We start from the raw sequence: 17,657 nt of genomic DNA on the forward strand, positions 1-17,657 counted from the left end.
TAAGCTACTGGGAATAACAATACCTGTAGATGGGGTCCATGAAGAAAGGGGTGGGCCTTGCGTGCTGTAAGGTGTTATCTGCCTTCGGGATCTCCACCACTCCCTTGTCTTCCTCATAACCCAGGTTCTTCTTTGTCTCCTCCTCCCTTGGATTCCGTCCACGGCCCCTGCTCCCCAGGCTCAGGTCTAGTGGCTGATCCTGACCAACAGAGTTGGATGCCTCTGGTTTTGAGGGAGTGAATGGGGCTGACTTGCCCTCCTTTCGCTTTGTAGTGAGGTCAAATGGTGACTCTGTTGAAGATTTACTCTGGGCCTTCTTGCCGTCATCTGCTGTAGACTGTGGCTCGCCTCTTAGGCCTGAAGGTCTGAGGTCCCTGTCTGGAAAAGGGTAAACTGGAGGAGAGAAAGCTGGGAAGAAAGGCAGAGGGAACATGGAGGGATAGGGCAGAGCCCCAACCTTTTTGTCCTGCAGTCCAGCCAGCCCTGTAGAGCCAAAGTACTTCTCAGCAATCGAGGCAATAGCCTTAATAGAGTCATTCACAGCCCCTGTTACAGCTGTGTGCTCGTCCAGCGAGGATGGGATGAGGGAAGGGCCTGGAAAGTCTTTGGCAGTGCTGCTGCCAGTCAGGCTGGGACTCTGAGGGCCTTCCTCACTGGCCCTCCTCTTGGGGCCTTTACCATTTTCTCGAGCAGCCCCCCTCTCCCTCTCACTGTCCATGTCACTCTCCAGCTCAGAGCCTGATGTGCTCTCCAGATCACTTCCACTAGGTGTGCTGACATCGTCCAGGTCACTGCTCTCAGACTGGTCACTCTGCTTGTTTCGCTGCTTTGAGGAGGACGAGGAACTCTGAGTGTGGAGCTCTGAGCCTGGCATCTGACTGCCAGGTGAACTGCCATCTTTACGTAGAGCTTTAAGGAGCTCTCGGGACTCCTGAGTGCCTGGACTCATAGGCAACAGTGGATTCTTACTTAGCTCTGCACCAGGCCCCGCAACAGATGCATGGGTAGGTTGTCTGACAGGAGAGGTGGTGGCAGGAATGAGTGGGGGCCGGTGGTAGAGTCCAGAGGGAAAGAGGCCAGGGAAACTGAAAGGAAATGCTGGGGCAGCAGGGAAGGTAAGCCCCCCATGGTGGCGACTGGCCCCAAAGTAATCAGCCAGTCCAGCACTGCCGTGTCCCATCGCCAGAGTTGATTTGTCCAAGCCAGGGGTGCCAGAGAGTGGCATACCCTGGGCAAACAATCCCCCTGCTGTGAAATGGTTCTTTCCTTCACAGAAGCGGCGGTGCTTGTTGAGAGAGGAGGTGGTGCTGAACATCTGCCCACAGTCCTTGCACTTGATCTGTGTGCGGCAGTCAGCGTGCATGCGCTTGTGGCGACACAGGTTAGAGAACTGAGTGTAGGACTTGTGGCACACCTCACCTGCGGGGACATGAACACAGACAAAGGACAGTATCAGTATGCTACACAACACACACACACATTACATCACTTAACATGACATTGCTTGTTAAGAAGCTTCAGGCTAGTTGAAGCTAAGGGAAAAGGAAACACATTATGAATGATATCCTTGTGTTCCCATCAACACACTGACACTATATTTCCAGCAAAAGAAGGAGAAGAGGTGTGTCCAGATCCTGGCATTGTAAGTGAATCTATTTGGTTGATGGTGTGAGTCAGTCACTGCCACTCATCACCTGCACATCAAACTGAATTCCCAGGCATCTCCAAGCCCATTGTCCTCCCAGGGACACTCCCAGGGAGTCCATAAACAATCACACACCAACACACACATACTCATAGACAAGCAGGCACAGTGACAAAATATTCACATAACACAGAGAAACTGAATCACACACACAGACACACAGGCATGCAGACATACAGATACACACACATTCTCAGCCTCATGCAGTACAATGGCTCTATTTTAAGTTTCTGAAGGAAGTGAAGTTGAATGAATCCTATCCTGAAGTCCAGTTCCCAGGGACAGGTCTCACGTCCTCTACTGCCCCTCTTCCCTCTTCCCCCTCCGGGCCTCTCCTTGTCACCCCCTCTATAGCTGGGTCCCTGTCATCCTGCGCTAAGTGACCTTCCCACAGTCAAAGCCCTGTGTGTCTATCTGACTGTCACTTTGACCCTGGGAGACATACAGTGGCAACACTCGACCACTAAACAAAACCTTGCTGTCTGATATTATCTATCGCTATTATTAATTTGTCAACATGATGTACTACCATTCTTTTTCAAATTTTAAAAGGGGGTGATAGCCAAGCACTGGATGTGACAAGTATTGTTTTCCCATGACCTTTTCTCTTGCTATTCTAATAGAATTCAAGAATGGGAAAAACTTCCTCGTTCCCTTCCACTACTGGATATTTTGCAGATCAGCTACACTACAGATGACATTTCAAAAAAGGACATTAAACAATACCTTTATAAAGCAGTAAGAAACAGCTCTGGATGATTGATTTTGCTCACATTGTTATTAGATCTTCAATACAAGGATAAGGAAGTGGTTAGGCACACTGTGATTACACTTCTGCATATTTTGGATGACTTCCAATTTCAAGGTGCACCAGAGGCAATTTAAGTAGATGGACAGGAAGAGCAGGAACAAGTATTGTGGAAACAGATTTACATAAACACCCCAAAGAAAAGATAAATGGGCATGTTTGAGCCAAGAATAAATGTAATCTTTTTTTTAAGAATACATTTTAATGAATATACCTCTGAAGAACAGTAGTTGAAAACATTTTGAAAACATCTGGGGAAATTCTTTTGACATACATTTACATGTGATGTTTCTTCCCTGTATGCTGTGCATGTGCTTGATAAACGCAACACAGATTAAGAAATGTGGATTCTACGTACTTGTCATATCTTAATAAACTGAGACTAAAGTATTATACACATTCCTGTGAGTGTGTAGTGGTGAGCATCTGCATAAATAACTCAACAGCCCTGAGCACTTTACATTCACTGAGAAACGCTTTACATTTACACAAAAAACCCTAAACACACTGTGCGTGTAATGCCATACGAACAGAATGACGTGTGCATACAACATAACAGTGTCCACAACACATACATGTCCTTCATGAGAGCTTACACAAACAAACACGTCAGACACACACACACAGTTTCTCCCAGGCAGCTGTCACAGTGTTCACGCTGCTCTATCTCGCTCTCTTTTTTTTCTTTTTCTTTTTTTTTACACACAGCTCATTCGTTGTTTTCAAACCTGCATATTTTGTGTTGATTATAGCAAATTGACTTCTATTCAGAGGGAGTACAAGGAAGAAAGCTGTACATGTGGTTGCTATTTGTGAGGAATGGTGGATGCGGCAGATGCAGAGAATAGTCAGAGGTCTGCAGTGGAGATGCAGTCACTACGGCCTGCATACTGTATGTGTGTGGTGGTTTGAGACGGAGAACGAGACGGCGCGTAAGTGTGTGAAAGTTTAGGTTTTGCTGTGAGTCTGTGTGGTGTGCAGGGTCAGTGAAAGGGGGAATGAAGGGTGAAGGTCATAATGCTTTAGGGGGAAGAGATGTGATCTGTGGTCCTAGGTGTTTAAGTGTGAAAGGTCACAATATGTTTGGGTCTGCCAAGAGTTACTGAGGAGTTTGTGTGTGTGTGTACTTGTATTTATTACTTCTTTAGGGCCTTTTTTGGCATAAAAATCGGCCTTGCCAGGACCAGTGGCCCTAATGGAGTACAAATCCTGACCAAATTAAATTGAGGGCTGAGATTTAAATTGAGTCTAGGTTGAGATTAGGGTTAAGTGTGTTAAGTGTCCTAAGAAGAATAGCTTATGTTGTATTTGCTCCCTTTAACAGGACCTTTTCTGGCATAAACCTTATTTCTGAGGAAATGGTTAAGTTAAGGGCCAATGTGTGTGAGTGTGTGTGTGTGTGTGTGTGTCTGTTAGCTGTAACATTAACAGTCATTCTGGGTCACTGTGAGAGGCAACAATAAGGTTAGATCAACTGGGATTGAATCAAATTACATGGTGGTTTAAATGCCACGATCACTATATCAGCACTGTGTGAGAGTGCTGATGCAGATATAACTGAATGACTCTTGACTTAAAAAGAAATGACGCTGCCACTCTCAACACAGCTACTACACAATATAATCCCATGTGCAATTCTTGCAGAACATTGCATGACTGACTCTTGAGGATTAGCTGCGGAAGAAGGAAAACACACTTTTGCAAAAAACACAACAGTTTTCTATTAAAAGCATGTCACAAGCATATTGTTATTATTATTATTGTAACGTACTGGGGAGACTTACATAGGTAGGGTCTTAGTGACTTACACATGAAGGGCTTGACACTGCTGTGGATGTGCTTATGCTGCTTGAGGCCCGAAGACGTAGCAAACGTCTTGCCACATTCAGAGCAGGCGTGGGCCCGTGCCCCAACATGCTGTGAACGGATGTGCCTCTGTAGGTTACTGGGGTCTGTGAACACCTGCTGGAGGAAGAAACCAATCCGACACAAAAGGAAGTTACAATCTGCCTCTTCAAATGTCCACTGATGCAGCCTCTTTCAAAAGTCATCACTTTACCTTTGAGCAGTTTTCACATTCATAGTGCTTGCCGCTGTCATGTGACATCTGATGTCGGATCAGGTTTGATTTCCAGTTGAAGGCCTTGGGGCACTGGTCGCACTTATATTCCCTCTCCTCAGAGTGGGATAGAACATGGCTCTCCAGGCTGCAGTGAACAGAACACAAAACAAAAATAAAGATGTATTAGTTCATGCAGAAACTTATGTATCCACTTACATAGTTTACTTTTTTTTATCTCCCATAGAGATAAAAGTCAGCAGAAATCTGTGTGTCAGCTATTCACTTACCTCTGAGCATCAGGGAAGACCTGGTCACACTCTTTACACTCGTGTAGACCATGGGACAAGTGAAGAGGTCGCAGATCTTGAGGTTCCTGTGCCTTTAGGTCACTGTCGCCCCCTGGAAGAATTAGAGAAAAATTTATCAACTCAGAAGTGTGTGCAAAAATGTTTATAATGCAAGATTGCCCTGTGTATGTAATTTCAAAATCTATAGAGCCTGCAGGGACCACAAGTTAATCGACAATGTAAATTATCTATAAATGCTGTGTTTGGTGTAAAATAAATTGGATATGGACAAGGCATGTTTGTTGTCTTTACTTAAATGATACATGGAAATGCAATGATTCAATACTACGAATGCAAGTCTAAGGTTTAGTACATTAACTGACTTTACCAATATTCAGGATTTAATTGTGATTCCCTTCTACTTGTCTGTCCACTCTCCACATTAATGGCATGAAAATAGTCTACCTATTTAAACAAAAATACAATTCAAACCTGGGTTAAGGAAGGAGGAGGGGGGCATCCCACATGGCTGCTTCTGGTGATCCAACAGTTGGCTGCGGGACTCAAAGTGCTGGTCACAGTCCTCACAGCGGTACTGCCTCTCCTCTGCAGGCATAACAAGAGGGAAGTTAGCATTCTATGTGAAGAAGTGAGTATGTGTGTTCAGAAAAATGTGTATTTGTGTGGTGCGGACCGTGAATATCAGGAGCCATGGTGTCACATGAATATTCTTCAGCCTTCATGAAAAGTAGCAGCTCCTCACCGGGGAAAATCTCTCTGGTGACTTTGTAGAAAATCTGCAAAAAGAAAAAACACAAACAGGATTTATGAATGAAAGTTTATTTTCATATGTAAGTGAATTACAAGGGTCAAACAAAAGTGTAAGAATCAACATGTTATTGTATTGTCCTCTGAATTTGAAATTTTTTGTATTTTTGTTGTTTGCATGTTGGGTCATTATCTCTTATTAACCAGCAGGGGTCTCTTGGGGTAGCTTTTGGTTGAACACACACATGCAAGTCGCCTGTGCCAACTCTGCAACTCTGTGGGCTACATGAATGTTTTATGCACTACTACCACACACACACACACACACACACACATTCATTAACTTGTAATTAATCATCATGTGAGACATCCATCTTCATATAAACTAAATGTAAGCACAAATAACCAAACTGTCTAATAATTATACATAATCTACATACATTTTGCACATATATCCACACAAAAATAAGACTCTCCATCTATGCTTGCAGTGGCTAGGAAGCAGTCAAGAAATGTTGAGGAAAGAAAGAAAATGCACCTGTGTTTAATGAGTATTTAAAGAGCTAAAACCATTTCTCTGTGCCCATTTTACACAGTACAATTCCTGTGTTTACAATGTCATTAGTTCTATATAAAGTCAAAATAATAGATTTAATTTAATCAACAATACATGTAAACTCCTGCTGAATATATGGGAGTATTTAAAGGGGGTCAGTCATTTTAAAGAATCAGCTAAACGGACCTTGGGATTGCGGAGCTTCCCATGGACACACAATAGCCTTTCTCTCTGAAACAATCAGACATGGCTTTATTTTTGGCATGCTTTAAAGTTTAACATATTGCCTTCCTCTACTGCATAAACATCACAATAATGACAGGGGGATTTATTAGAAATGCAATAGGACAGTGGGTGGGGGGCTTTTGGGTATGCGTGGGTCACAGGTACACCACTCATGCAGAGAATTCCTGACTAGCACGACTAGAACACGGAGCCACATTGGCTCCTGGGAGAGCCATGATATACATCTTGGAAACAATTAGGATTGTGATATATTCTGTTGACTATTGTTGACTATAATTGTTCATGACATTGTTCTGGCCTCCGGCGAATGATAAAATACAACAAATGACACCACTTTGTGATTCACTAAAGCACAGGAAGTTCATAGACTGAGAGTCACAGGGGTAAATGCTACAGTCAAGAAAAAGCAGTGTCTGGCCAAGGTAGATCTCTTTGTAGAGCACAGCAATGGATGTAGGGGTAGAATGAAGACACTTTTCTAAATTCAAACATGAAAACAATTTAAGTTACATGAAAACACTTTCCTGCCACCTCTGTAAAGCCACACAAATATTGTGATGTAGAAACAATTTGATGGCCCGCTGGGATTCAGTACTGAGAGACTGATACCAAGACTGAAGTAGGGAGGCTCTTTGGAAAGCTACCAGGGTGTGGACTGAGGCCTCGGAACATAAAACTTAATGGAGGCTGTCAAAACCACTTTGTGCATAAATACAAGAGCCCAAGTTCAAGGTAAAATGCAACTTGAACTATATGATTTCTTGTAAGTTTTAAAAATAGCATGTTATAATAATGACACACTGTGAAATACAGGTGAGACCCTCCAAATCTGACATTTGGTTTATATTGCATGATGTGATAAATAAACATCTGTTTCTTTGTTCCATCTACATGAGCAGATGTATTTTTGGTGTACCACTAGAGCTCAAGCTGGAGCAGGACGGTGATCACAAATTTGATGGGAATTACCCCAAAAAGCTCCACCTCTTCCCAGAGGGTCGCCACAGATAAACACTGCAAACTCATACGTAAACAAGCAGGCAGCGACTCATGCCTTGTTTGATCCTACAGGTCCTCCTTAACATGTCAGGAACATGCTAACAAACAAACACACGCTCGTGCATACATGTAAACACAGTGGCTTGAAGTAATTCTAGATAGGAAGCTTTTGTTCCCACTGTGGGAGGCATCCATAAGCAAATTATGACTTTTCTTTTCTTTTTTGATGCATACAAAACACATTTCTGCTTATGTATGCTCAGGTTTTGAATCATCCCCCTCAATAACCCCTCAATTACCCTCTCAGTCAGAGGTTATAATCACAAGAGGATCAGAGGCTATAATCGTACTGCTTTGTTACCTTGACACCATTAGTCATTAGCAGAGTAAACACAGTCACATTTTCCCCGGTCACACCCTGTTGACCAACTCCTCTCTCTCACACAGAGCTCATTCGACAGGTATGCCATTCACTGACACTGTCCTGCCACAGAGAGTTTGCAGGCTGGACACAGTGCTCCATGCAAAATTCTAAAATCTCAAGCCACTTTAATGTATAAAAGCTATGGAAAATATCCCCAGGGTCAACAAGTTACAATTTACACCGAAATTACTGGAAAGAAATGTTAAACATCTACCTTCAAAAAAAAGGTAAAAAAACTACCTAAATTATTTTTCCCAACCTCAAGAAATTCAAAAAGAATATCCACTTTACTGTTGCTCAACAGCAGCAAAATCCCTGCGGCTTTCATGGGTCACACAACGTGTATAGTATAAGCTTGGCTGTCCCCAATACTTGGCTCCTAAACTTTTCATGCTTTTGATAGCAATAAAAAGGAGGAGCACAGATCATGCAGCGGGATCCATCAAACTGAACTAAGCAAGCATGTTTCTATTAATGTTGACCTTATAGTAGAAGCAGAAACTTTCTGGTATCTCATGAAGGATTTATCATCAGTGTCAGGTGTAAACAATGTTTTGTTATTACATGTGTCAAATATTGATATGAAATTAAATTATGATGAAATGTTCTCTGGAGTTTTTATAATTGCAATTGCATATTATCTCTTTTTTTAAAAATTATTATTATTCCTGTTAAAATAATCCGTTTTGTCAGTGAGTTGCACTTACACCATGGCCTCACCATCAGTGTATTTACATAGTGAATGACTGTCAGGTTTTTTTTGCTAATATGCCTCTTAGCCACTTCATCCCCACTCAATACTGAGTGAGAATCAATACAGCAAATGAGATTAACGCTCATTTCCCCCCGCACTGTCTTATGAAAGGCTCTTCAGGGCCTCGTTGGATGATGTTAATTACACTTTTAATCCATTTTCCTTTCAACCGAATCGGTGCAGTCACAAGTGCAGGACAGGGTTTTTCAGTGCTAACTGCCCTAATTATCTGAACGACAAAGCACGCTGATTGTGGAGGGATCTGCGTGAGTAATGCTCAGTCTGTGTGGCTCAGTGCAAACACATGTCAAGAGAGCTTGTGCACTGCAGGTTGCAGGCCATGGATAAAAAGATTTAACCATTACAAATGACAATATCAGTAATTCCTCGTCATTATCATTGTGTAAACTTAATTTCAAAAAACTAAAATCCATTTTATAAAGCAGTTTCTATTTGAGAGAATACACTTGTCTGATCCAACCCACGAACAGCGACACCTGCCATCTCCTTCCTTTCTAGTCTTTCCTGTTTCTATCTTCACTGTAGTGTCAAACATGTAAAGCAGCACAAAAGAAACGACAAAAAATGTAATTTCATGCCTTATGAATGCAAAAGAAACTAATATAATATTTCTACAGGTGTTTCCCATAGATTATTTGTGTAAATATAGGAAATCTGACAACAAATAAACAGAGAACAAAACAAGAGAGGAAAGAAACCGTTCCCCCAGTAAGACAAAACAGGCCTTTCTCTCTCTCTCTTCTCATTCATTCCTCTCTCCCCCTCACCTTTTCAAGATTGGTCATAAAGTTTTATGATAAACAGAACTGGGTCAGAAATAAGAGGACAGGGCCAGTTTTATTCTCACACTGGCAGAGCTAAAATTGGTGCCTGAGAAGAACCAGAGCTAAATAACGACCAGCACACCTGAAAATTGCAGTCGTTGTACGAGAATGTCTTAAAATAAATCATATAACAAATCATCTCTGCTGGATGACACAGTGTGAGCAGATTTAAAATTGGTTCTGAGGGAAGATTTAACAGAAGATGTAGTACGTAAGCCCTGGGCTGCTCGGCCAGGCCCTTCTGTGGAAATCTGGTGATGGTACAATATAGTGTGGTGAGTGTGTAATATGTGGTTTCAGGGCTGAGTATAGACTCACTTTTTCTCTGTGGCAGTAAAAACCTGTTGGAATCAGGTACTGTGTGTTTAAAAATTTCCAGCTCGGTATAAGGAGCGCGGAGAGTCATCTGAACCACAATGAACAATTCACAGTCATGCAGTGCGCACACACACACACACAGAAAATAAAATCACACACGTGTATACACACTTAAGCGACATAATGAAACACTTTTACACACTAACAGCAAGCCTGTGCACATAAACATCTGTAAAAGACGCACACAAACGCACACACACACACACAACAAAAAAGCTGACAGCAGGTTTACAAGACCACCCCACTTAGTCTATTCACGTTACACATGCAGACAGCCATTGTGAGAAGCTACAGTGTGTTTTCAAAAACACCAATGTTGGCCGGAAGGCTTAAAGACACCACATTGTGCCGTGTTGTGACAGTGTGTAATACTTAACAATCACCTCATCATAGCCATGTCCGTGACCTGTCTGAGCCTTACACAGCCACCCGAGCAGAACCACAGTGTTGACAGCGAGTCACACCTCAAGGAGAGGGTGGCTCAAAGCTCTCTCTCTCTCTGTGCCTGTTTGTCTCTGTTTCTTTTTTTAAAAGAGAGCGAATAAGTACTTATACAAAGTTAATTTTCTTTTTCTATCCAATTAAGAGCAAAGGAAAGGTGAGCGGAATGTAAAATATGAAAGAAGAGTGGACGATTTGTTGACTGAAGATCTGCACAGCATTTAATGACGAATAAAACTAAACTCAATTGTCTATTTGTAGAGAAAAAAAATCTATTAAGAGCTGAAAGGAAGTACTTCCATACTTGGATTATTTTATTCAATACTGTGCTGACATGCACTTCTTTGCAGAGATTTCAACAGGTGACACTCAACAGGACCACCGGTGAGAAGTGATGACAAACACGCCAGCTAGATTACATTTCTCATTCGGGTCAAACTATGGTATGCACAACACACGTGTCAAAGAAAGTTTAGCCACTGAATGTTTCTGTGTAGGCTGTGGGATTACTGAGGTGAACAGGCCCACATGTGTAAAGCACGCACTCCTCTGCACAGCCAGGTGAGCAGCAAAAGAACTGTGACATTCCTGACATATCTAAGAGTTTATATCGCAAGTGGTACTAGGAAGTGTGTGGAACTATCATGTCGGCGGGCCGCCTCTGATCCTGCCCTGTGGTCCTTGCACGGCAGAAGCCAGCGCACAATTAGAGAAAGAAAACATGCACAGAGATAGTGACGAGTCTCTGCAGTGCACTGTGGACAGTGTGTGTGTGTGAAGTGAAGGCAGGGTGGGCCGGTCGCTCATGGGACTATCTGATTTAGATCACAATTACACCTTTTAACACAACAGCATGCAGACAGTGCAGTCATCTGAAAACAGAGTTAGGCCTTCTGGCACCAGCGCAGTGTTTGAATAAAAGCAGAGAATAGGTTTTTTAGATGTGATCAACTCTCTGCACTTGATTCGTCTTGATTCAGAAGAGGATCTATCGCCATATTGGTGAGAAAACCAAAAAATAAAAGCTTTTATTTATATTTTTGAATTGTGTGTAGGTGAAGATGTTGTGCCAGGTCCGCTGAGTTGTCTCCACATACCTGATCATCTATCTGGCACGCTGTCAGGTTATGCTGCTTGGCCACAGGGGCAAACTGGATGTGGTTCAGCCAGCTCCCGCTTTTTGGCTTGCTGGCATCCACACAGAATTTTACATGACCTGACCCGTCCAAGATCTGCACAGAGAGAGAGAGAGAGAGGGGAGAGATCAGACTTTGATCAGTATCAGTCCAGGTTACTGTGTCCAAACACTGACTAACCACATACCTCCCACAGAGAAATACTGTAAGACTCAAATGTTAAGAGTTGTGCACACACACACACACACACACACACACACACACACACACACTCTCTCTCTCTCTCTTCCTCACACACACACATTTGGGAAAATGGAAAGAAAAAGCTCTTTTAATCATCCATTTAGGACTGTTGGCATATATAATGTATAGACATTTATTGAATGTAAATAAAGGATATAGTTCTGTTATTATTTCAACTGCACTTTAAAAAGGAAATTGCTACAATTCTTAAAACCCAAAATAGCAATAATGAATTTAAGACAAAAAATATAATATAAAAGTATACACTATATTTGTGGGATTTATTACATCTTTAACCTTGTGAGGATAAGCTCTCACAGGCCTGTCATTTCTTTTGCAGGACTACAACAATTCAAATTATATTGTGTTTCAGGATTGTAAGTAACAATTGAAGGAGAAAAAAATATATCCCAGTTGATGAGGAAATAAGTAATTAAAATGCAACAAATTAAAGCTCGTTAAATTTCACTTGATGTTCCGGTCTATTAGTCTTGTATTTTTAAACAAAAAAACAAATAAAAAATGTGTTGCTAAATTACGATCTAGTGAAACGATCTGTTGACGTTTTGTTTTCCAAAAAAAGAAAAATGATATGAAACGAATAAATCAGGAAAACAATCATGGTATCAGATCTTACACAAAGATTCAAACAATAATAACGTGTATTTGTCTTAACCATAAATCAACATAATTCAAATATTTCAAAAAATAATAAACACAAAATAAAATAATTGTTATGCAAACCAATGGACGTCTATACTTTTTTTTATACATTCATATCGGAGAACTGTAAACGGTACGACGTTGATTTAATCATTTCATATTTTTATAGAACAGTTGTAAACTTTATTAGAAAAGAAATCAATCGCAGGAAACCGCGAGTGATAACGATTGTGGAGACGATCGCTGGGATGCAAAGCAGAATGTCCTTTTAACAACACAAAGATTCTGCTTTTATTAAACCTGCCACTAAATAAATATTGAGGTTGCCCTGAGGTAATGATTTGTTTAGGTCAACACTGGATCTCCCTCTTCTCAGCCCGCAGGAATAAGCTCGCGTCTTTGTAAACCGCCAAACTTGGTTTACAAGGAAATGAGTAATAACCAGAGGTTTTTTAATTGTTGCTCTCGCTTAATAAATAATAAAAAGCAACAACAACAACAATATGCTTCGTTTCTTTCTCACAGCCCCGTTTCCTCTTACCGTTCAAACTCTTCCGCGCCGGGTGTTAGAACAGTTCAAATCTCCTGCGTCGTTTACCGAAACGAAAACTCCGAAAATTTTAAAAAAAGAAAAAAAGTGAACGCCACAAACTCGACCGTTAATTAAATAGAAAAAAAAATACAGGTTGCATTTGCTTTGGCTCGCTCTCCAAGTTTCTCGCGCAGTGGGAGATGCACCGGTGTCGCTGTTTTTTTTTTTTTTGCGCCGGTGTCTCTTCACGTCTCCGGTCTACAGGACGCGTCGACTCCTGGTCGGTGCGCGCACACTTCACTGTCCCGCAGACAGCGCGCGGTGGTTTAAAGTAGATCCTCTCCCCTCTCTCTCGGTGTTGTCTGTCTGTCTGTCTGTCTGTGAGACACCACGCAGTCTCCTCTCGGCGGCTCCCCTCACACTGACCTGCAGACACCGCAACTAAATCCCCCCCGGAACATCAACTTGCTCCCAACTTCGCTTGGCTCGTCCGCTTCTCTCTTGTCACCCCTCCTGTCCTGACGCACCCAGGTGTCCTCTAGTAGCCATTCAACTTTTCCCTTTTCTCTTCCTCTCCCCCCCTCCTCGGATGATAGCGGAGAGACTCGGGTGGCGGTGGTGGTGGTGGGGAGCAGAGAGAGGAGGGGGATGATTTCAAGTATCGCTCCTCTTACTTTGCGCGTCCTAGACAGACTGTGTGATGTTTCTCTCTCTCGCGCTTTGTCCCAATAAAGAAACAAGGCACGTTCATCCTAAAAAAGCCCACAGAACGATGTCTTTGCTCCTCTCCGAAGCGTCTTTTTCTCCGCAGTAAATTTTAAAGTGACAGGGTGACAGAGGTCCGGGGTTGGAGAGGGTGAGCGGGGTCAGAGAGAGGTCGGGATGGGGCTTCTGAAGGGATGAGGCGGCGATACCACCCCCCAAACACACACACGCACGGAGCACGTTCTAATGAACATAATCATCAAAGCAGCGCAGCGTTATCCACGTGTTTCCAAAGTTTTTCCACAACATGCAGCCCCTAGTTCATGGACCGTTTTATGACATTATTAACCCCTACACCCCAACTAAAAAAAAAACCCAACAACAAAAAAACAAAAACAAAAACAAAATATTTGCCATTAAGAGCAAAATAATGTTTGAGTTGCATTTGAATTTTACACATTTAGTTTAAGAGATAAAATAAAAAAAAAACATTCACACTCTCACATTCTCACATTATATTTGTGAGTCTATTGGGATCATTTGCGTTCCTTTGGCCATATTTGAACATGAACGACAAACATGCAGCAGGTTGTTTAAGACCTACATTACTTGTGCTTTGCTCCTCTCATTTCCCATGGACACATAACATACACCCAAAAACCGAATACGTTTCTGAACTAACCATGCAATTTGACCAAAAATAAAAAGAAGTATAAACGGAGAAAGTGTTCCATCCATCTTTAAAATAAAAATGTTTCTCCTCCATGGCTTGTGTGTATGCACCTGCTTTAGCACATGGCGCAGAAGAACACGGGACATATGGCGTATAATATTCATCTGGCTCTTTTATTTAATTTCGAAGCTTAAAAACGAAGCTGTGAATAAATTGAGGCGATTTCGATATGTATATAGAATAAATAATAAAGAAGTGTCCTCGTTGTCAGTGAGCGCACTTTATTAGGCAGATCATAAAGCCACTGAGGACAGGACTTTGGCTGATGAGAGCAGATGATGATGGATAACGCCTCACACTCTGACATTGACCTTCCATTCAAGATAATGCCCATTGTTTTAAGAAATCGTGGAGCAAACGTGCAGGAAGGACAGGAAAAATCATGTGTAAATAAGGCCGGACCCCGCAACCGATTCCCATCGTCTCGCGTTCCCTGAGAACTGAGGAGGGACCCCGGTCCGCCCGGTCATTGATTTCCTGCCGCCCCTCGACTTGTCCATTGTTGAAGGCCTTTTTAATTTAGCCATAAATTGGGAAAGCTCAAGTCGAATGAGCTGTTCTATTTTCTTCCTGTCAGGATGAGGGATTTGTTTTATGATGCATTGTGTATTAAATACAAGTAATCTGGGAAAGTGATTGCTTCACGGCTTCTCCGGCTCTGATCGAGGATTCTGATAGAGAGAGAGGAGTCAGAGTCTTTTTTCTGAAAAAAAGGGGGAAATGTCTGAAAAAGAGAGACAGAGGAGGATAAACATGCGGGGTTTGTGGCCTCATCAGGGGTAAACTGGGGGTATATCAGTGGCGGGACTGACCCACAGAGTCTGCAGCATCATGGCATGCTGCACTTCCCTCCCCCTGCCAGGAGATGGCGTGCTCAACTGAAATGGAACTTTCTTAAAAAAGAAAATCTGAATGTACAATTTAAGATTTCAGATGAGGAAAATGACAGTAGGGATTTGTATTAAAGGTTATTTATTCATTCAATCAATATATTTTTTTTCTAATTGAATTGTGGACATGTGCGATATATGATACAAAGGAAACTCGGATGCAGTGGGTTGCTGTAATGATTAAAGCAATTTTGTGAGTTATATCTTGTTGTTGCAAGAAAGAAATAAACTTTCCACTTACACATAAACACATAAACATACAAGAGAGAAACGACCTTCCAGGAAATAAACAAATAAATATATAAAGAAAGTCCAACTTTCTTATGTACATCTCCCTTTTGTGAATTTAAATTCATGTTGAACAGTGCATGTGCGTAACAGGCTGCTCCATCACTCAGCTTCCTGACTTATAAAGAGGGTGGTCGTCGTTTCGCTCTCCTCCTCCCACATAAACTGCAGCACAAAACATCTACATTAAGGCGTCAAATTGCTATAGATGGCGCCATGAAAAATTCAGCTGCTTGAATATATAATCACCTGAACGAGGGGCCATAAAGCTCCTGAATCAAAAAAAGAGTGATGTGCATACATTTTTAAAACACTTGTTCATCTGTTAATAAACCGCGAGAATGGTCTGCGAGGCACAGCTCTTATTCATATTTATTTGAGCAACACGCCTCATAAACAAGTGTTGTGATGTCCCGAGATTAAACAGAGCCGTTTTATCTGAATTACACCACGCCTTTACTATCACAGTGATTTTTGACAAATAAAAAGCGGCCGTGGAAAAGCTGTTTATCAACAAATTACAAAGCAAACGCACGTGCAGCCTGCGGGGCATGTTGTATCATACACGACACAGTGTTTCATACTTATTTAAGGGACTTCTTTAGAAAAGGAGGTTCAATTGCTTAAATGGGCCAGCGCTTATTTTGCTTGCGGCTTTCTTGTTTGTTTTGGGGTTCGGTCACGGAAAAAGCAGTTCATACATGATAGTATGGGATTTTTATGATCAAATGGTATTTTATTTGATCCGAGGGTTCAGCTTTTCGCGTTACTGCGTCTGTTGTTTTGACTCTTTGAAAAAACTTTTGCAGCGACATGCATATTATTTTTCTGGGATTAAAAGAAATACAATGATTTGGATCTTGCTGCTCAATCTGGTGAAGTCAGACGGGACAGGCTGCAGATGAGGAGTAGTAGTAGTGGTGGTGGTGGGGGGACGGGGGGATTCCCGTGTGGGTTGCAAACTGACTCCAGCAAAGCGAAGTGCAGAGCCACCGCTGCAGCAGCAGCAGAGCGAGCGAGCGAGGGGCCACATGGAAACAGTGTGAGGGCCTGTGCCGTACATTCCAACACATCCTCCAGGAGAGCGGAAAGAAGAGAAAAAAAGCAAAAAAAAAGAAAAAGAAGAAAAAAAAAGCAAAGAGAGGAGAGAAGAAAAATATCGCAGCCAAATCCACATGAAATAGTTCCACCATTCACGGCGAGACCTCCCATTGACACCGGCGAAAAGCTGCATTAAGTCTCCATCATGACTCTGTATACACACACCCCCTGCGCATTTTATTTTGCTTAAATGTGGGGGCGATTCAATCAAGTGGTAAAAGCTCATTTACAGCTCAAACGAACAGTTAGTCTGCAGTTTGCACACAACACTCCTGCAAGTTCTTTCCCCTTCCCTTTAATTAACACATCCATCGGCCAAGATTAGTGCACAATACAATAAGTGTGCAGCTCCAAGTCTCTATATTAAAGGGACAGACTTGGTGTCCATATAGACCAATTACCATTAAAACAGGGCAGAGGAAATGAAAGAGCAAAATGTAAATAAAATATTTCCCTGGCTCTGGAAGTAGGCCCGTTGTGCGCGGCGTGTTAATCTCCACCTCAGTAATTTGGTTTTGCGGGAGAAGACAGAAGCCCTGCTGCTGTGCCCTACACTTCATAAATCACTGCTTTATGTGGACAAGGTCAGAACCCCCTCCTCCGCCCCCTCCACCTTCCACCCCCTCCTCCGCTGGCCCCTCCGCCATGTTTACCCGGCCGTCAGGGGGCTCTCAGAACCAGACCAGCTCACTTCTAATTACTGTGGATTATTTTCATTTGCCGGGCGTCAGAGAGAGAAACAAAGACAGAAAGAAAGAGAGAGGGATGATTTCTTGACAAATCCTGTGGCCTGTGAGGAGAAGGAGGCCTGGCGTGTTCTGTCTTGGCTCATGTTCCTCACATCATTGCACTGTTTATACATCTGTCTAACAAAAACATTTATTTTATCCACAACCAAAAAAAAAAAAAAACTTTTAGAAAAAGGTGTGGAAAAAACCCACTTCTTTCGATGAGGACATTTGTATTCCTTATGTCACGTTTATGAAGAGTCAATATTGGAACAAGGCAGAGCATCACAGGACATGATGCTCCATTGACAGGATTTATGAGAACACATAAATTATTTCATCTCATTTACCAGTTCAGAGGAGGA

General features: G+C 42.2%; 1 protein-coding gene across 13 annotated transcripts in view; it reads right to left on the reverse strand.

Moving 5' to 3' along the window:
• The window catches only part of mecom (MDS1 and EVI1 complex locus), a 129,524-nt gene that overhangs the window by 12,711 nt on the left and 99,156 nt on the right, over window positions 1-17,657 (reverse strand). For 4 of the 13 annotated variants that reach the window (XM_044031881.1, XM_044031877.1, XM_044031882.1 and 1 more), the window contains exons 3-9: window positions 11,371-11,505; window positions 5,557-5,659; window positions 5,355-5,468; window positions 4,863-4,974; window positions 4,573-4,720; window positions 4,322-4,475; window positions 24-1,419 (exon numbers count right to left, since the gene is read on the reverse strand). In XM_044031881.1, the coding sequence (XP_043887816.1) occupies window positions 24-1,419; window positions 4,322-4,475; window positions 4,573-4,720; window positions 4,863-4,974; window positions 5,355-5,468; window positions 5,557-5,659; window positions 11,371-11,505 (2,162 nt within the window). Of the gene's footprint in view, window positions 1-23; window positions 1,420-4,297; window positions 4,479-4,572; window positions 4,721-4,862; window positions 4,975-5,354; window positions 5,469-5,556; window positions 5,660-11,370; window positions 11,506-17,657 lie in introns of all 13 variants that reach the window. The other 9 variants (XM_044031880.1, XM_044031874.1, XM_044031879.1 and 6 more) reach the window with 3 other exon arrangements.

Source organism: Solea senegalensis, linkage group LG8, assembly GCF_019176455.1.
Source record: "Solea senegalensis isolate Sse05_10M linkage group LG8, IFAPA_SoseM_1, whole genome shotgun sequence".
Classification (NCBI taxonomy): Eukaryota; Metazoa; Chordata; class Actinopteri; order Pleuronectiformes; family Soleidae; genus Solea; species Solea senegalensis.